General features: G+C 40.1%; 1 protein-coding gene across 21 annotated transcripts in view; it reads right to left on the reverse strand.

The window, feature by feature from the left end:
- The window catches only part of HDAC9 (histone deacetylase 9), a 704322-nt gene that overhangs the window by 214378 nt on the left and 468804 nt on the right, over window positions 1-21140 (reverse strand). For 19 of the 21 annotated variants that reach the window (XM_048838336.2, XM_048838333.2, XM_075125815.1 and 16 more), the window contains one exon: window positions 17954-18223. In XM_048838336.2, the coding sequence (XP_048694293.1) occupies window positions 17954-18223 (270 nt within the window). Of the gene's footprint in view, window positions 1-15618; window positions 18224-21140 lie in introns of those variants that run through there. The other 2 variants (XM_075125820.1, XM_075125819.1) reach the window with 1 other exon arrangement.

Below are 21140 nucleotides of genomic sequence, written 5' to 3' on the forward strand. Positions count from 1 at the left end.
ATAGGCAGTTTGGCTTGAGCTACATAACATAGGTTACTTTGGGCACCCGCAGCAGGGCAGAATTGAGAGGATACTAAGGTGGCTTAAAGCTACCTTAGCCTCCTTCCCCTTGGGCTATGTCTATCAGTTGCTGCACAAAAGCTCACCCTGTGTATAAATGTATAAATGTGCATGGACTTTGTCCCGATTATATGTACTACATGCACAAACACACTCAGAGGACATTTTCACAGAAAATACACAGCAACAGATTCCAAGTCTGAAGATGTGCGGCTTCCCATGACCATTTTGTTTTAGAGTTCTCCAGCTAACCTTCTGCGAGGTTGTGGTGAGCCACAAACAGGGTGGAGATCTGTTTGCTCTCCATAAACAATCTTCAAAGGGACATTCAATCATATTGCATTTAAAAAATAAAAACTGTCGGAACTCAAAGAAAGAAAAGCAACCCTCGCAGCCATTATGCTTAAAGCAAAACACACAATAAAAAAATTTTACAGAAGAAATTAAATTCTGAAAACAAATTACATTTGTTTAGACTAAATATTAGAGAGAACTTTTAATAACATTTCAGAACTAGTGGCTCGTTTATTGTTCTTTGGCATATAATTGTCCATGTAAAATCACCTGATATTGATTCTGTTCTCTGCTTAGACGGCTGGAACTTTTGAAATAGAATAACACAGAGTAAAGAATAAATACCCTCATACGTGTAGGATGCTCTTGTTCATATACAAAAATGGGCCTTCGTACCGCCATTCCTCCACATGCAAGTGTTTTAAAAAATAACATCCATTTGTGAGACTGTTCACAAACAGCAACAAAACACAACAAAACCACGAGGCCCAAAAAGTGGATAATTGTTCACCAACAGAGTTTCAAAAGTAATAGATTATCTGTGTTTACAATTTATAGCTCAAAAATCTAGCCCAAAATCCTGACAAAATCACCTCACCGTCCACCCAGGACTACTTAAATAAGAGCTGAAGTAAACAGACAGTTGAAGCCAATCCTGTATGGGCCAAATTCTGCTGTCACACTGGTGTGCAAGGTAACAACTGTGGACTTACACTGGTGTAGCAGAATTAAGCCCTGTATGGAATGAATTCAGCCTATGAATAAGTATTCTCAATCCTTCATCAGAACTACAGCAAATATATGACATCACCAAGTGATAGAACTAAAGAAGCAGAATTGGTGCAATTAATGAATGATGGTGTTCTAAGGTTGTCCAGCAAGTTAAGGACTTTAGCATGTGTCTCTTTAAGGCATATCTGTCTGACAATAGCATGAATGTGGTAATGTGTTATTTACTGCTTTTGAGTCATGTAGCGAATGTAGTGGCTCCATGGTGCAGAACTGATTAAATTTGTGAGGTTCTCCCTACAGCTATGGAGCAATTCTCTAGGTGAGTGAAAGTACCATCACTAAGGTTCATAGTATTCATGCAGCCAACCAGCTTCTCCTTTTTGCCATAGGTGGAGTCCATGGCTCCTTCCCCGTAGGAACTAGTGGATTTTAGGAAAGTGCTGAACATGCCCAGTGCCTCTAAAGACTGATGGGGAAGGCAGGTTTCTAATAACTTACTAGGTGCTTCACATCCCTAAAACACCCACTTTGGAGTCTCAGACCTTTTGATTTAGAGCTGTTAGGAGAAATTATGAGGTAATTGGTCTGTGATGAACAGGCAGGAAGAGGGAGAAAGACCACCTGTTGTCCAACACAAAAACTACTATTTTTATATTTTTAGGTTTACAGTACTTTCTGCAACTTCGTCTAAGAAGCCACTAGCATAGGTTTTCAGGGGGGAATGAACCCTACACCATCAGCAGTAAAAGCAGAGGTCTCTACCACCTAAGCTACAGGAGTGTCTCTGTTAGCTTGCCGAAGTAGCACAGTCTCCTCTTCGGTTACCCAGCCATTAGAGGGGTACAAGCAAAGCTGAAACAGTAGGTTATGCGAGAATGAAAAGCAAGAGGAGGCAGTTTAAGTGGAGGATTGCTTCCATGCAAATCCCTTTCTGCAGCAAGCCATGATACTCAGAATAAATTGGTTGGTGGGACACTGTTTTGAGCAACAACAGGGGATTTACATAACCTGTATTACCACATAATGGAGGGCCAGGACTTGAAACAGGGTGTGACTGTATAACAGTCTGGTATTTAACATGAAATACGTCTAGTTCAGATTACTAAATCAAAAAGAACTATTTCACTTGCTTTTAGTATGAAAAATTAGGCTAGCTGGTAGATGGATTAGAGATACATACAGGCATATCACACAGACCGTTAAATACAAGTAAACATATATTGTAATTTCTAAATAGGTTAAATATTGAATGTGAGAAGAGGTTAATACACCGATGGCCAGATTTTTAAAAAGTCAGGCATATAAGACCATGTGCAAAGATGTACGCAAAGACAATTCCATACCTGTTTATACCTGTTACCACAACTGCAGAGGCAAACCATTGTGCAAGTGCCTGACTTGCATATGCAGTTATGGTACCTGTGTGTGCAAATGTAGGCACTTTATTTTCAAATGATCTGGAGTTGCAAGAATTTTGAAAATCAGGCCCTGAATATCTGTCACTTGTTTATTGTGCCCACATGTCCCCAGGAAGGTCCCTTGTTTCCAGTTTAAAAAAACAAAACAAAAAACAAAACACAACAGGGACTCCCCAGATATGCCCAACAGCACAACCACATTTTTGACCTATTGCTCACAGATATGTCAACTCTTGACTTGATTAATGTAAGCTTTTCCTGCCTGGCCTCTCTGCCTCTTCTCTTTCCCACCACCTATTCTTTCCAATATGACACAGCAAAAGCAATCGTCTCTGCTGTCTCCCTCCCCAAGCTCCAGTTGCATCACCTCTCCCTTGAATCACTTCACTGGTTTCGTTTTACTGAATCAAGCTCAAGCTCCACATCATTACACCACAACACAGTCATGCAGATTACAATCACATATTATTTTGTTTTATACCCGACTCCTGTCTGCTTGCACACTCTCACCCACAAACAGTCACTAGATCAATGTCTAGGTATATGCACACACCTATGTACAGTTGTCAGCACAGTACCTCTATAATCGATTTGCAATGACATGGTTTCACAGCATATCAATGTGTGTTTCTAGGTAAATGGAAAACAGAGAGAAACACCTGTTAATATTGTGGGAAGTGGTGTCAGCTTGTGGTTCTCAAAAACTGAGAGCCAAGTAGATCCAGAGCTCTGATTCAGAATGAGCTACTGACACATTACTCTGGGAATTACTTTACTTTGTGACTTTGGAGAAACCAGTTTGATTTCATTTGTAAGCAAATTCCACCTGAATATGCTAGGACATAGGTGCAGTATCCTACTCAAATATACATGAAAGTGAAGTCTGTAACTTAAACTGACTACAAAGCTATTAACTATTGTCCACAGTCACACTTAACTTGTTCAGCTCTGAAAAAATGTAAAATAAAAAGGCTTTCCACATATAGTAGTTTCTTATATCAAGGACAGGTTTCAGAGTAACAGCCGTGTTAGTCTGTATCGCAAAAAGAAAAGGAGTACTTGTGGCACCTTAGAGACTAACCAATTTATTTGAGCATAAGCTTTCGTGAGCTATAGCTCACGAAAGCTTATGCTCAAATAAATTGGTTAGTCTCTAAGGTGCCACAAGTACTCCTTTTCTTTTTAAATCAAGGAATTCACCTTGATTAAAGATGCTTCGTGGAACTGACACTGTGAAAGTTTGCTTTCTTTATTCTCTGTCATGAAAGATATAGCCCCAAAAGGCTCAAGTATGTATTACAAGTGGTTTTCCAGTCTTTAAATATTACTTAATAGCATTTACCATCTGTGGCCTTAATTCAAGAAAGCACCCATTCAGGATAGCACTGAAGCATGTGCTCAGATCGTACTGAAGCCAATGGAACTTAAGCACATGCTTAAAAGTTAAGCACTCTTAAGTGCTTTCCTGAATTGGGGCTTATAATGTTCATCACCATAAATGTCATTTTACCAAATTCTAGGATTTACCACACAGATTTCTGTTAAAGTTTGTTACATATATTTCATATAACTTCTGAATTACTAAAGGTGTTTTATAAAGTTAGCCCTTATCAGGCTACTTGTGTGATGACTTGCAATGCAGTCATGCTTAGTTTTGCTTTTATAATTTCATCTTTTAAAAAGAAAAACTGAAACCTGCACCCACCAATACATGTCAGACAAGAACTAAATGCATTATGATGGAACAGTTATACATAGTGTGGGGCAGCTGGAAAAGTCCTAACAGCCAAGTCTGAAATAACACAATGATACATGCTTTAAGTTTCTGCTAACAAAGCTTATTTCTGACCAGGAAGCTAGAGTATTCTCCTTTTTTTTTTTTTTTTTTTGTATATTAAACCTCCAAAAGTGACAGTTCTTCTTCATATCTTTACTATTTCCTTTTCAGCTCACCAAGGCCAAAATGTCATCTTTTTTGTAAAACAAAAAATCAAAGCCAAATGGTAAAAATGCAAAGTTTTGGTTAAACAAACAGTCAGTATTTCAGTGGTTTTATCTGCAGCCTTCAGAGTAGCTAAACAAAGCCAAGATATTGTCCATCTCTTTGACAGACAAAGAGCCTCAGAGGTCCAGAATGACATGCCCGAGGCTGGCACGTGATTGGAGTAATTAAATTAAATAGCAGGAAACATGTTTTCCATATGCCATTGCCTGGCCACACACAAACTGTAACAGTAAATCTTTTATATAACAACGGTTGGGGGGAAAGCGTAACCATTTTAGAAGTGCACGGTGCCCACAAAAATAATGTTAAAGTGAGAATAGCAGCATGTTCTGCAAGCTCCCTGTCTTTGGTCATTGTCCTCAAATGTTAAGTCAGTTATTTTTTTTAAAGGTGTGGCTCAAACTGCTAAGGGTATGTGAAAACTCAGGAATGTTCATTAAGACAAGCTGAAAACAGGTTAAAGAAAAAAGAAATCTCCACACTGAAGTCAAGGGAAATTTCAGGTATTGCTTGAAATCAAGGTGCTAACACATTTCTGACAGCATTTTATCCTAATCCAGAGCTCAACAAATACTTCAGAACTGAAAGATAAATCCCTTTTCAGACTTTTAGTAATGACGTGAACTTAAATTTCGTATTTTGTGACAACTTGTCTGAAGGATACCGCACATTTATCTACACCTTCATATATCCAGATGAATTGCACTTGGGTGCAATTTGTCACTCTTGTTTTTGGTTGGCATTGTTATTAGCACTATCTAGAATGCTAGTTTGGAACTAATATCTAGGAGTAGCTTTTAACTAGATGAGGATGTCAGATTAGATCACTGGTACAGTTTTTTGCACCATAGGGCCAAGACTGAAAACGGGAATGGAAGGCACTATTAATGAATGATTGTCACTATGGTTTAAATGTCCAGTCACTGAGATTTCTAGGAGATGACTAATGACAGGTAAACCATTTCCCATATATGATATTCTCGAAATTATAAAGTGTTTTTAACATAAAGAGGATTAAAAATCTGGGAAAATCCTACTTGGCACATCAAGACGTGTCTTTTAAAATAATTTTAATGAAACGAAGAAAAATGTGCCCAATATCTTTTTGGTTAAGTATTTATTGTGTATTTTTGCTAATATTTTTACCCCAAATGTGTTTCTGTAGCAGCTGGTCATAGCCTCAGCAGATATTTGAAGAGGTTTAGATTTCAGGGCGGGCACTGTATTAACATGTTAGTCTTAATAATTGATAATGATATAATGAAATCAGGGTACAGTCTTCCAGCTGGAAAAATAATAGTGTAAATTTGTATTTCATAAATGGTATAACAGAGATGACAAGAGGTTGATACTGTTGGCTCTGCCTCTGGTTATTATAATATGCACTCAAATTGTTAAATTGAGATTTAGATGTAACAAGTATAGAGACTAGAACAGAGGATAGGGTTTTTTTTCTCTACTTTTTTGATCCTGTGCTTACTGATTATAATCTCCATTACTAGACCAAGAAAATTCTTGTTTAACAATAAATCTAACATCATTGAAGGAGTCACAAAGAATAGAAATGCAACAATCAATTTGGGTGTCATGCTAGGTAGCCATAAATAGTATAGTTGGTAGAAAATTTTTGAATTTAAACTTTTTTAAACGAAAATTCTCAAGCTTCATGAATTGACTCCCTGAAAATATTCAGTGAAAATCTGTATTTTATTTATTCAACCAGCTATAGAGCTGGTCCAAATTATTAGATTTTTTGGGAAAACAGAAAAAAAAAAATCACAAAATTGTATTTAAAAAAAAAAACCAGCTGTGATAAATAGTTCTCTAAACTATTACGTGTAGTAGGTAAAACCCAGGATCCTCCGTCTTTATCTATTCCAGAACTTCCCATTGAAGCAGTGATGTTATGAGGAAGGGGCAGAGGTGCTACAAATCAGTAGGTACAAAGGGACAAAACCCGCCATCCAGTTGAACGAGAGGGGATGCAGACCGGGCTAGAAGGGGTGGAGGGTGCTGCTCCTGTGCCATCTTCCTCTGTCCCATCCCTTTCTTCTTTCCTGAAGAACTTATGGGTGGGCTTGGAGATGGCAGCAGGTGCTGTTGTCCTCTGTTTACCTTCCCACAGAAGTCATAATTATCCACTCAGGTACCTGGGACCTAAATTAATACTGTGTGAAGCAGCAGTAACTAGGGCTCTGTGCTTGTAATCCTTCTGGAGAGGGTTTCCTTTGTGCAACAGCACATGCCTTCCAATGACCATGCAGCCAGGAGGCAGAAGGCCCAAGGAACACTGTGGTGGGTCTGATACATCTGGGGACTTGTGAGGATATATGAACTGTTCCACTAAAACCATAGCAGGAATCCAGGAAGGGGTGGGCTAGGGAAGTTTCTAGGCCAAAGCTCTTCAGTGAAGCAGAGGGAAACATAATAGCTTTAGGGATAAGATTGTTCTCTTTATTCTGATAAAGCTAGAAAAGCAAATGTTAGAAAGCAAATGTTCCTGTAATTATTGTGCTCTTTATCACCATAACGCTGAGGAACTCATGCTGCTTTCTCTGAGGAACACTAAGCCAGTTCCACAGTGAACCCCACACAATTGTCCAAAGGGACAGTTTGAAGAACATTTTGTGGAGTTTCCTTGCTGTTTTATCTCCCACCTGTAGGTAACTTTAGAACTGCAGCCAATATTTAAAAAGGAAGTTCCCTCAAAACCTTTCTCCCTTGGTCTGTGATACATGATATTCTCTCTGGTTTTCCCACTCAAAATCTTATCGATCCTTTAACCTGAGCACAATATATTTTCAATCCAAATCACCCATCCCTATTCCCCTAGCCAAACACTTCTTTGAGCCACCACATTTCCCCCAAAAGCTCCTCCAGAAGACTCCCCTACCTGACAGCTGTTCCTCACAGCAGCAGTAGTTGTGATAGGTGGTTGTATTGTGACCTCTCTTTGTAGCAATGGTGGAAGACGGTCTGTACTATGGCCTCTGGCTGTGGTGTGCATTGTCAGATGGGGAGTGGGTCTTCTCTGATGGTGGACTGGGTAGCTAACTTGGGAGCGAACACCTGCTGGTCGATAAGCTACTAAAAGAAAATATCTCCGGGCACACCTGTCATCTGCTAGTGTCTTGAATCCTCTCAGATAGGTGTCAGGCCCCAACACTTGTTCTGGTGGATGGCCTTCTCCTTGCATAGATATGTGAAGTACAGCTATACTCCTTCTTGACCCCTCTGAAGCATTTGATGCTGTTGATCAATAAAAACTCCTGTTCGTCCTGCAGATTGAATACAATCAGCCCAAAATGGTTTGTGTCCTTCCTCTCAGACTGAGTCCAGAGCCCTTACCTGCAGAGTCCTACAAAGTTCGGTCTCATCGATATTATTCAACATCTATACCAAAATATTGCTGCAGTGGGTGAGACAACAGGGGTTGAAGTATCAACAGTACATACACTACCAGCACTCCCAGCTACCTTCGAGACACCACTAACTTCCTAAGGAAACTACAGTCCATCGGTGATCTTCCTGATAACACCATCCTGACCCCTATGGATGTAGAAGCCCTCTACACCAACATTCCACACAAAGATGGACTACAAGCTGTCAAGAACACTATCCTGGATAATGTCACGGCTAACCTGGTGGCTGAACTTTGTGCCTTTGTCCTTACCCATAACTATTTTACATTTGGGGACAATGCATACCTTCAAATCAGCAGCACTGCTATGGGTACCCGCATGGCCCCACAGTATGCCAACATTTTTATGGCTGATTTAAAACAATGCTTCCTCAGCTCTCGTCCCCTATCGCCCCTACTCTACTTGCGCTATATTGATGACATCTTCATCATCTGGACCCATGGAAAAGAAGCCCTTGAGGAATTCCACCATGATTTCAACAACTTCCATCCCACCATCAACCTCAGCCTGGTCCAGTCCACACAAGAGATCCACTTCCTGGACACTACAGTACTAATAAACAATGGTCACATAAACACCACCCTATACCGGAAACCTACTGACCGCTATTCCTACCTACATGCCTCCGGCTTTCACCCTGACCACACCACACGATCCATTGTCTACAGCCAAGCTCTGCGATACAACCGCATTTGTTCCAACCCCTCAGACAGAGACAAACACCTACAAGATCTCTATCAAGCATTCTTACAATTACAATACCCACCTGCAGAAGTGAAGAAACAGATTGATAGAGCCAGAAGAGTTCCCAGAAGTCACCTACTACAGGACAGGCCTAACAAAGAAAATAACAGAATGCCACTAGCCGTCACCTTCAGCCCACAACTAAAACCCCTCCAACACATTATCAAGGATCTACAACCTATCCTGAAGGACGACCCAACACTCTCACAAATCTTGGGAGACAGGCCAGTCCTTGCCTACAGACAGCCCCCCAACCTGAAGCGAATGCTCACCAGCAACCACATACCACACAACAGAACCACTAACCCAGGAACCTATCCTTGCAACAAAGCCCGTTGCCAACTGTGCCCACATATCTATTCGGGGACACCATCACAGGGCCTAATAACATCAGTCACACTATCAGAGGCTCGTTCACCTGCACATCTACCAATGTGATATATGCCATCATGTGCCAGCAGTGCCCTTCTGCCATGTACATTGGGCAAACTGGACAGTCTCTACGTAAAAGAATAAATGGACACAAATCAGATGTCAAGAATTATAACATTCATAAACCAGTCGGAGAACATTTCAAGCTCTCTGGTCACTCAATTTCTGATCTCAAAGTGACTATCCTTCAACAAAAAAACTTAGAAAACAGACTCCAACGAGAGACTGCTGAATTGGAATTAATTTGCAAATTGGTACAATTAACTTAGGTTACTTTTTATAATGAATCAACCATTCCCAGTCTCTATTCAAGCCTATTTCCCCTTGTTTATTCCTTCCCCCCCCTCCCCCTCCCCCCCCACTGTTGCTCAGACGTTCTTGTTAAACCCTGGATTTGTGCTGGAAATGGCCCACCTTGATTATCATACACATTGTAAGGAGAGTGATCACTTTAGATAAGCTATTACCAGCAGGAGAATGGGGTGGGAGGAGAGAAAACCTTTTGTAGTGATAAACACCCATTTTTTCATGGTCTGTGTGTATAAAACATCCTCACTGCATTTTCCACTTTATGCATCTGATGAAGTGAGCTGTAGCTCACGAAAGCTTATGCTCAAATAAATTGGTTAGTCTCTAAGGTGCCACAAGTACTCCTTCCCATAGCTCTGGCATCCCATAGAAAAAAGTCCAGTTCAAGCTCTTTGTTCTGATACTGAAAGTCCTTTGTGAACTGGACCTAGCTACCTGAGCAGTTGTGCTTTCCCCAGGACAATGACCTGCTATACAGCCATGTTCCACTGGAAGAGTGAAACTGCCAGTCAACAGTGGGAAGTTTGAGAGTGCAGGAGACAGAACTTTCCTCAGAGCAGCATCTAGACTGTGGAATTCACTGCCAGATGAGATGAGAATGAGCACTGGCCTCAGTACATTGAGAGCAAGATACAAAACGTATTTCTTTGACGAAGCTTTCTCTACCTGCCCCCGCACCCTCATCTCTCTAAAGTGAAATAACTAAACTAACAGAGTTATTTCTTTGAAAGGCTGGCGTAAAAGAGACAGCCTTATTTCTAAATATGCAAGCGGATTCAAATACCGTAAGGGTGGGAGACCATATGAGCACATGACTAGAGAGATCAAGAGCAGCAATTGGTGCAGTCCAAGAGAGGGCTGAAAGTTACAAGATGCAGAGTCCTTTTGGGCAGGCTGCAAAACAATATTATCCTGCCCTTAAATCCAAATGTAATGGATTCCAGTCCACCTTCATCACACATCCAAGGGTTGATTCGGTGGGATATCTCTCAAATTTAACAAGTTTATTTTACATAAAGAGTGTGGTTGTGTCGTGTGCAGTATTCACCATCCCCTGCTGCTGCAGAAATGGTGCTCCCCTGCTCTTCCTTCCAACCCTAATACTTGGTTTGCATTGGTTTCCAAGGCCCTCTGTGCAAAGAAAATCGCTAGAACTATATATATATATAAAGACTATAATGAAAACTTAGAGTGTCCTTCATGGGGCACAAAGGACATTTCTGTTAGCAAAGGGGTTCGTGCAAGTTGATATAGTCCAAATTGCTTGCCTTAAGGCAGGGGTGGGCAAACTACGGCCCGGGGGCCACATCTGGCCCTTCAGACATTTTAATACAGCCCTTGAGCTCCAGCTGGGGACCAGGGTCAGGGGCTTGCCCCGCTCCACGCATGCCAGGGCTCTGTTCGGCTCCCGGAAGCAGCAGCATGTCCCCGTTCCACCTCCTATGCATGGGGCAGCCAGGGGGCTCCGCACACTGCTCCCACAGTTCCCATTAGCTGGCAACCACAGCCAATGAGAGCTGCTGGGGCAGTGCCTGTGAACGGGGCTGCACCTCTGCATAGGAGCTGGAGGGAGAACATGCCACTGCTTCTGGGAGCTGCTTGAGGTAAGCTCCGCTCGGAGCCTGCACGCCTGCCCCAGCCCTGATCCCCCTCCGAACCCCTCGGTCCCAGCCCAGAGAACCCTCCTGCACCCCAACCCTTCATCACCAGCCCTACCCCAAAGCCTGCACCCCCAGTCAAAGCCCTCACCCCCTCCTGCACCCCAACCCCCAATTTAGTGAGCATTCATGGCCTGCCATACAATTTCCATATCCAGATGTGGCTCTCAGGCCAAAAAGTTTGTCCACCCCTGCCTTAAATGCATACAATGCAAATTCTTCCCTAGAAATGAATAGATTTGAACTACTTGATGAAGTGAAATGTAATTGGAATGAGCAATGTGGTGATGAATAGAGATCATATTTAGTGTTATTTTCTTCTTCTATCAAAACTACAGAAGAAATTGTATTGAAGATATAAGCATATGGTCAAGAATTCAGCACATTTAAAAATATCCATAAGACAATCCATCACACTACTCCACAGGAGATAAAACTTGAGCAATTTTCCATTTTGAGACAAAAGGAAACTATACAGATAAGAGAGAAGAAGAACTATAAGAGACTGTTGGTTACTTTTGGTCTTCTAGCATTTTATCTATCTTGGAAAAAAGAGGAGGTTTAGAGGGATTGCTGATGAGATAGAGAGTTTTTCATGTCTAAATCACTGTTTCAGCCATGGATCAAGTCTGATATATCCAAAAGATGGTCCTGCTGGCTGCTGTTTGGTGGTGTCTGTGAAATGAGTTGGCAGAATCTGGTTGCTAAGAGATGGGTGGCCAGATAAATAAAGAACTCAGCTGCATAATTAATGTTAACTGTCAACCTTACAGGCATTCTCAGCAGAGGGGGGACTAGCTAAAGACTGAACAGTCCTGAAGAGGCCCTAGAAGAGGTCCCCCATAGTCAGGTCTGAGGTTTATCGCAGAGCAGCATGAGGAAGCTCCCCTTTCAGTTTTGCTCAGAGTCTGACAGAATCTCATCCTGAAAACACACATTTTAAATGATAACATAAAGAATAAAAGAACAAGCACTGGGAGTCACTGCAGCGCACAAGTTGTGTCACTTCAGAAGATTGACAATGGCCTAACTGTGTTGTCAGATGTGTAACCAAAACATCCCCGCTCTAGCTCCCCCTCATGGTGCAGGGGGGTTCTGAAGACATGCTTGGAATGCCCTACCCTCCTCCAATCCCTGGACGCATAATGGGCCCTAACGGGCTGTTACCAGATTACAATATTCAGAGCAGCTTTGAGCTGCTCTAAGTAGCACCTGAGGCTGAACTGCTCCCAGGACTGAAGGGGCAGAAGATTAGTGTAATGGCAGCCTTCCTGGCTCCTGTGTGACACAGACTTAAGGAGCTGGCCTAGAAAGAAGAGTAATCTCATCATTGCTGAAGGCATTGAGTTGAGCTGGTATGCACTGGAGTTTTGTACCTACACTCTTCTGGTGACACAACATTTTCTCTAGAATTCTAAATACATTCAGAAACAGAATTAGGCCTCCATCCCTTCTTGTTGTGACATTATTCTGAACACGAACGGCAGTGCCACATCTCTAAGGCCAAAATGCTGTCCCTTGCAAAAGACACAGAAGGCTCTAAATGGGCCCAACCCAGTATGGTTACACTGTGCAAGTGGAGACTTTGAAGGGGGACCTTTCTTGCAGGGCTTTCTGGTGGTGTCGCTGGGAGCTGTGAAGGGGAGTGATGAGGAGATTCAGTGCCAAGTGAATTCATGGGGTTAAAACAACTGGCCTAGGACTGGGAGCCTGTGAAGAGCTGCTTGCTCCAAGCCAGCCACTTGGTTGTGGAAGATTATTCCCCAGCCCTTCGTAGAGCCTCCATGAAAAGCTCTTTATTCACACTCCATGTGGGGTAAATGAACATTTGGTCTTAGGAGTTGTGGACTGCCCCCCTTTGAATGTTGACTCTGAAGCCCAGTAGCAACACTTTAAAATCTTAGCATTGTTAACTGTGTCTGTACACATCATTGTGATAGGCACATCTACCTGGTCTGATTTATGGCTAGAGTTTGCCATTATAAGTGGTGCTTGGTTCCACACTCTTCCCATCCCCTCCTAAGAAGGGCATCTCATTAATTTGTACAGCACCCAGCACAATGGGGTTCTGAGCTTGACTGGGCTTCTAGGCACTACTGTGTCATAGATAAGAAACTGGTCATTCTATTATACTGTGCTTTTAGAAATATAAGAACCATTCAGTTTTGTGATATAGAACAGAAAACAGATGCCGCTCCTAAGAATTGAAGTATACCATAAATGCCAGAAAACAGGGCTAAAAATAAATATATGCTCTATAAACATATGGCATAAAGCTAGAGCAGCACAGGTAGGAACACTATAGAGCTACTGGAAAAATACAGACTGATATACTCTACCTTGGCTATGCATTTAGATCTGACAGAGTTAGAACAAAAAGCAAAATAAAAATCAAGTTGGGCTGAATTATACTGAAGATGAAAGGCACAAGGGACAATACACAACCAAATACTCCGATGCAAGCCTGTTACAGTCAACGGGATTGTACCAGAATAACTGAGAGGATAATTTTACCCATGGTGAACTTCTCTTTTGCCTGAGGAGGACTTCAGTCAGTGTACAGTATAATGCTCAAAACTATGATCCTCCAGCAAGCAAATGAGGTACTGAAAAAGCTCTGCCACCTAGATGATGGGAATTGCATAAGGAAATCAGAAAGTAAACAAATAAATGACAAGCAAACAACATCCTTTAAATGGATAAGTAGGCCAGGCTGCTACTCGGACAGAACATAATACAGCAAAGTTAATTTCCTCACTAATTCTGGCTGCAAATTGTGGAGAGTTCATAGCCCAGCGTTTTGGGAGTAATGTTCACAAAAATGTTTACCTCAGAATGCCAGTGAAATAAAAACAGGGTACAGCTGGATTGCTCAGGATGGATATACAGAGTAAATCTTAGCGATCCTGAAGATGATATAGTAATGATAAAGGTGCATGACTGAATTTCTGAATGGTAGAGATATGTCAGCACTCCTCAGATTACTTCTTCGCTACTCAGAGATTCAGCTTTTAATACTATTTTGTTAACAACAAACAATGAACAGATATTAAAGGGACAAGAACTGTATAACAGCAGTGTATGGCTGAATAGAGTTTGTTTTCTCAGAGTACATAACTTATATGAAGCATTTTTACTAATTTCGAAGTGATTGTTCACAAATGCTACATATACAGGCTTTATTTTTGACAACAGGACAGCATACATACCTATTGTTCCAAAGAAGAGACACCTTACCTCCCAAAAAAATTACATGTGGTATTTATTTGATTATAACTTTTGTTTCATCGCAACTTGCTTGGAAACATGGCAAATAAAGAAATCTTTTAGCTACACTCAGAAAATGAATGCTGTAAAATAAGCTCTTGGGTTATAGATGGAAAATGTTTAAAACTGCTATTCTGACATGTTTATTAAAATAACAGGCCTCATTTCAAAATTTTTTGTCAGCAGTGTTCTCTACTTAAAGACTTTAGTTTATAAATAGGAGATCAATATGGTAAGTTGTTACAGCAGTATGGTTAATGCTAATTAACCTGTTTAACTTTTTCAAATTAAGCCTTTTACCATTATTCTTTTTAGCTAGTAAGTATTTTGAGTATAGCACTCAGATCATGGAAAAGTAGTGCTCATACAATTAACTGTAATGTAAAACTGTATTTATGGAAGCATGTTTATTCATATCTATTTGTTTTAGAAACCATTTATCTTGGTGCAAGAACCCCTGGAGGTGAAAGCGTTAAGAACCTAACCATTGCAGAGTTAGAGAAGATGGATAATAATTCTGCCAGGCCACCTTTTCAATATCTGATTTTCTGGATGCTTTATTTGCCCTTCACACATTCTTTGTAGCAAAATTTCAGAGACTCCTAACAACGAAAGTAGTTATGTATATTGGAATATGATTCCAATATATCTTTGTTAAAGTTAAAGCAAAGTTAGGGTCCAATTCAAGAAAGCATCACCCACCATTCAGCAAAGCACTTAAGCATATCGTTATAGTGCTTTTCAGAATCAATGTTGAAAACCACCCTATAATTAGTCTGAAGTTCTCTCTCCAGATTTATATTTATAGGTAAACTTTGTTTTAATCAAGGTTTCAAGAGACATCCAAAACTTTCGTCAGTTGATCAACAAATTGTAGGTTATATATGAGTTTTGGAAATAGGAATGGAAATGATTTTCAAATAGCCCACATGTTGGTTAATCAGGGGTCAGAAAATTTGGGTTTATCTGTATTTTATTTGTTCTGTATGGTACCATTGATAATCACATGTCCAAGACAAATGCCATGATGGGAAAATGAGCATGCATAGATATTATTTCCATTTGTTTTACAGTTTATAATGGCTGATGTAGGATCAAATAACAGACCAAAATAGACTTTGTTTAATCATTGTAAAAATAGTGTAATAAAAAATCTTGCTCCTAAAAGCTTTAATGGATTTTTTCAACAATGCGTAGCCAGCAGATTTGGTTATACAAAAAGCAGAGCACCAACTAAAACTATCAACTTTACACAAAGCCAGATATATGAAAGGGGATCTTTTAAAAAAAAGCTTTATTTGAGAAAGAAATAGACTTATATCAGAAGGCAAGAAAGGGAACATACAAACAGAATATATTTACAACACAAAACAAGAGATCACCTCCAAAGGTGTAGATTATAATAAATACAGTAGATTTAAAATGTAAGAGACATTATCAATTAGAAATATTGTTATTCAACCCAGTTTTCCTTTTCACTGGTTCCAGGTAGTTTCTTGATTCAATTCAGAGGCTATCAAATTTGAATAGAATTAAAGTCCACTGGCTTTACTGGGGTAACTTTCCTGAATGACACTATAAAAATATCTTTTGTTGTTTGTTACGCTTCTTTGAAATGATATTGTACAAAAGTCTTCTCATTTGCAAGTTCCTCTGTAAATAAAATGTATTTTAAAAGATTGATTATCCCTTTTTGGTGAGGCTAAAATTAGGCATGGTAGGAAATGAAATATAAACAGAATGGGAAAATACATGTTTTCCTCTTTATATGCTTCATTATGTTGAATGTGCATGTTATTTTCCCTCTTTGTATTTAAGCGCGGAGGACGGGGGGGTATATTTAAGCAAAAACCATATATTGTCAATTAACAAGTCTTTCCTATCAAAGCTGATATTAATGTTTCAGGAGGCCTTTCTTTTACAGCAACTATTTAAGTAATTTAATTTGTTTGGAGACTTTTTATGGAAAAGGATAATGTATCTTTAGAAGTCGCAACATTTTATAAGGGACTTTATAATATTAGAGCAAAATGTAAACAACACATACTAATAACATATATTAGAACAACTTCTACATTTGGCAAAACAGCTATCTCTTTTGAAACAGGATACTGCACCTTAAAATACCTTAGCTTTAGAAATATAAATATTTTGAATAGAAAAAAAACTGACAGGGACTCCAGGTCAGTTTTGGATTATCCATACTAAAGAGATCTTAATACAATGAATCTTTAACTAGCTTAACAAAAGTAAACCTATAAAACAAGGTAAACATATCAAAAGGGAATATGAAGGAAATGTTTCACTGGAAAGCTTCCTTAACAATTTCCCTACTTGCTTTGTTATTTTCTTTGACAATAAATCAATTCATAGAGTGCCCTTTAAAAACAGAGTAAAACACTATCCATCCCCCCATTCCTTCCCCCACCCCCTTACATTCCTCAGTACATGAATCACTTGGACTTCCTGTTTCCATAAGGCATTTCCTGTTCACCCCCACAGAATCACTTTTCTGTAGGAGAACAGCAGGGACCTGACAAAGTACTGACTTAAATAAACAGTGCCTTCTATTTGCATTCAGAGTTGTTCTGATTTTATAGCAAAAAAAAGGACACCAGCATTCTGAAAGTACCGTCTATATAAGTGCATTTATCATTTAGCAATTGTTAAAATACTTTTTACCAAATTAAATGACCTTTTGCCACATTGGTGTCTTACACACTATGTCATTAATTTAGCACTTCAGTGAGACCCTAATGGTAAAGGTTGTACAATATTATATGATTAGTCTTTCTTAAAAAAGTATTGACTATCAGATGATCTGTGTTTTTTCTACAATTACAGATATACCCTAATATCTGATTGGAACACAATGTTGCATATCATTCCTTGCCAATATTTGAATCTGCTTCATTTGATCATGCCTTTGTAGACAACATAATCAAATAGGGAAGAATGAAAAATACACTAAGAAGTGCAAAAGGAAAAACCTTTTAAATAGTGCCTTGCCTTGTATGTTTACTTCCACTTTGCACTCCCAATATCTCCATAATCATACTCTATACACAAACCTAGGGCCTCTGGTATTGCAACCAATATCTGCCTAATGGAGGAAACAATCCTACTCTTAACAGTGTTCAAGACTACAGCATGATACATTGTATACATATAGGTGAAAGGAAAAAGTCAAGACATCAGAAGAATTCAAAAACAGAGAAAGAATGTTTCATTGATCAATTCTGGAAACGGACTCCAGCAACTACTGATCTCAACAAATTAGTTAAACAACAGTGAGTTCTGTTTCCCTAGAACTAACTGATGTGATGAAGTCGAGAGCAAAAACAAGTTCTCTGTATTATGCACTGACTTTTGTAGAATAATTGAGTGCAGCAAGTATTTTCTCAATTAGTGGCCTTTAAAATGAGCGTCACTATGTTTTAGGAGTGCACACAAATGCACCCACTTTTGTTAGATTCTCTGAACACTAAAATGAAATTAGCTAGATCCATGAATCAAAAGACAGTCAATCTCTTATTCAAGCCCTAAAAATGCATTTGATGTTCAAATAACAACTTTAATTACAAATCCTGGAGCTAAATTTTTGCCTATTACCTGTTGCATAAAAGCAGCCTGCTCCCCAGATTCCATTTGCTGGGTTTGATTATCGTCATCAGTGTCCAGTGGCTCCTCTTTCACTTTCACAGCCCCCACGTGCTGTCCTATTCTGTCATCCACACAAACGCTGCAGCTGTCATCCCTAATGCTGTTACCACTAGAGGGAGCTCTTTCTTCCTGCATAGCATGATCTCCATGAAGCTCTTCTTCAGCTTCTTCGAGATGATTGCCAGGCTGCTTTAGCTGTTCAATGGATTTAGAGAGCAGCTGAAAGAGAGAGAGAGAAATTTAAAGTTACTGCCAATATTTCTCCACAGATGCCACATGCTAAGGATTACTATATTTGTATTGACAAGTGAGTCAAAACTTTCCTGGCAAAACTAGTTAAGATGCAACTTTGCAGCAGAAGTTTATCTGAATGAAGAATGTAAGCTCCTCACTAACAGGATCCTATCGTCTTTCAATTTAGAAGATGCTATGTACAAATATAGCATTTTATAGTAATATTAAATGTAATAATAATAACAATATAGCAACATAGTTAACAGACGTGTTTATAAATACTTCCATATAGACATTTTAAAAAATGATGTTCTTCTTAAAATACCTTAGCAGTCAAACATAAATACGTTTTAATTCAAATATTTGACCTGCAGTTCAGTACATTTTACATAATATAGTTTGCATTGAACTTCTAACAAGCTTAACAGAATTAACAATACACAAAAATATAAAAAGGGGAGAATTGAGTCATTAAAAGCTCATTTTCCATGTATAGCTTGCAAATACTGGAAGGCTGAAAAACAGGGTTTCTGTGATATTCAAAATTTCAGCAGCTGAAAGGTTAATATATTTTCCCTATCTAACTAATTTAGTCTGCACCTGTGGAACTAAATTTTGTGGTAAACATTTCCCCATTTATCTTCTGCAAAGCACAGAAACTTCTGCTTTTGTTAGATTCTGTGCTTTGCTGGGTTTCCCTCTTTCCTGTCATTGATGGAGCTATGCCAATTTACACCAGGGAAGGCTCTAGGGCCTTTATTTTAAGGGGCAGTTAGCTTTTAGCAGATCTTTTTGTTAAAATATTATCAGTATTGAAACATGTTTACTGATGATAGAAAGAAAAGAGATCATGATTTACTTTAACTCAAATAAGTAGCCCTAATAATGAAAAGAAAATTTTATGTAGTGGCAAAATTAATTTGCAAAATGTGATACATGCTAAATCTTGTGTGAATCCTGGTAGAGAACCCCAAAGTGAAGAATCTATTAGAAGGGAAGAGGAGGTGGTGCAAGAAGGTGTCTACCAGGACACAGAGAATCAATGAATTTCAAACAGTGAATAGCACTGGCCAAGATATGCACTTTGTCCCAGATCCACAAAGGTATTTAGGCACCCAAACCCCAGACTTATCTAACTGTCTAACTCCCAGTTTTAGGAACCCTTGTGATCCTCAAAAGGCTGCCTAACCCTAAGTGTTCACTGCAAGAGTTCCCTTGGTGTCTCTGTTTCCGCTTCTGAGTATGGACACTGCTACCCCCCCTCTAGGCATCTGCCTATCTCCTGCCTGAGCATCGGTATGATCCATGAAGTGGGGGGAAGATAGGTGCTCCGCCCCCTATTGGGCCCAATCCAGTAGGAGTGCTCAGAGACTGCCTACTGGAAAAGGTGTGTGTGTGTGGGGGGGGGGGATTCCATAACTTTCAATCCAATGGTTACAGCACTCACCTGGAATGTGGGAGGCCCAGGTTTATTTAGTTCCTTCCTCTGCCTGCTGGGGAATATAATTTGAATAGGGCTCTCCCACTTCTCAGGTGAATACTCCAACCACTAAGCTATGGAATATTCTGATGTGGGGGCTCCCTCCGTTTCTCCTATTGAAGCTGTTTCACTGTGTATAAATAAGGGGTCACTGGACCTCCGGTCTCCCCATTTCCAGGCTACAGAGTCTCTCTCTGTCCCAATCACTCTGATTAATTATCTACCGTGGAACAACTTCAACAGGAGAGATTGAAGGGGCCCCCACCATCAGACTATCTCATAGTTCAGTGCTTAGGGCACTCACTTGAGCAGGGAGACTCCTGTTCAAACTCTTTCTCTCCCTCTTGTAGGAGGATGAAAATAGAACCTGGGTCTCCCACAGGCAGTGATCTAACCACTGGGCTAAAATTGTTAAGGTGGACACTGGAACCACCAGCCCCACCACCTCCTCCAGCCATTTTGTGTTGTGCAAAACTGGCCCCTAGCTCTTTCTCACAAGAAATAACTTAAGCGCCTAAGCCACCTGTCTCCAAAAGGGGGTAGTTCCTGGCTGTGGATCACAAGCAGAGATAGGTGCCTCCCAGCAGTTCAGACTTAGGTATCTATCTCCATGAGAGGGTCCCATTGGCTAGCTTAGGCAGCTCCTTGCTTAGCATGCTGGCTTTTGTGGAGAGCATTCTTAGGCACCTATCTCTCCCCATTCATTGTATAGGGAGCCTAAGCACTTAACTCAAGCTTTGTGAATTGCTTTGTTGTTCCTGCAGTTTTCTAGGTTCCGGAAAGTTAGCCCTTGCAATGCTCACCATCACAATGCCTAAGTCTCTTTGTGGATCCGGGCCTTCCTGTCTGTGCAGCTCACATGGAACTCCCTGTTGAAATTATAGCGAATCCTCTCAGCAGCAACCACAGAGCACAGGCATTAGTGAAAACATCGTCAGCCATCTGCTTGCTTAAATATCTGCTGCAATATAAGAGGACTTTCTGATGCAGGAAGGTGTGTTTTGCACTTCCTTGTGTGAGTTTCTGGAATGTGGTCCAGTAACTGCACCTTTAACTTGCTGGAAAAGATGCAACTGGGCCTGAACCTGCAAATGCCTAATCACAGGACTAGTCATTATTCATGTGAGCATACTGATTTGAAGTGAATAAGAGTTTACAGGATCAAGCCCAAGATTTATCATAGAGAAGTCTTCTGTGGTAGCAGAGTCGTGTCTTTGAGGACAAAATGTAAAATATTTTCAGATCTGCACTGGCTTGAATAGAGGTTGGCAGAAAATTTTCAGTGAAGAGTCCCTCTACTCTGGAACTTATTCTCCTTTTGGTGCAGCAGAGCCCAGATGTGATATTTATTTTCCAAGGGTTTGTTTTTTTGCCTCATAGGGAAGGCTTAATGGGGTATGAGTGGATTGGGAAGAGGGGATT

The sequence above is a fragment of the Caretta caretta genome, chromosome 2, assembly GCF_965140235.1.
Source record: "Caretta caretta isolate rCarCar2 chromosome 2, rCarCar1.hap1, whole genome shotgun sequence".
Lineage (NCBI taxonomy): Eukaryota > Metazoa > Chordata > Testudines > Cheloniidae > Caretta > Caretta caretta.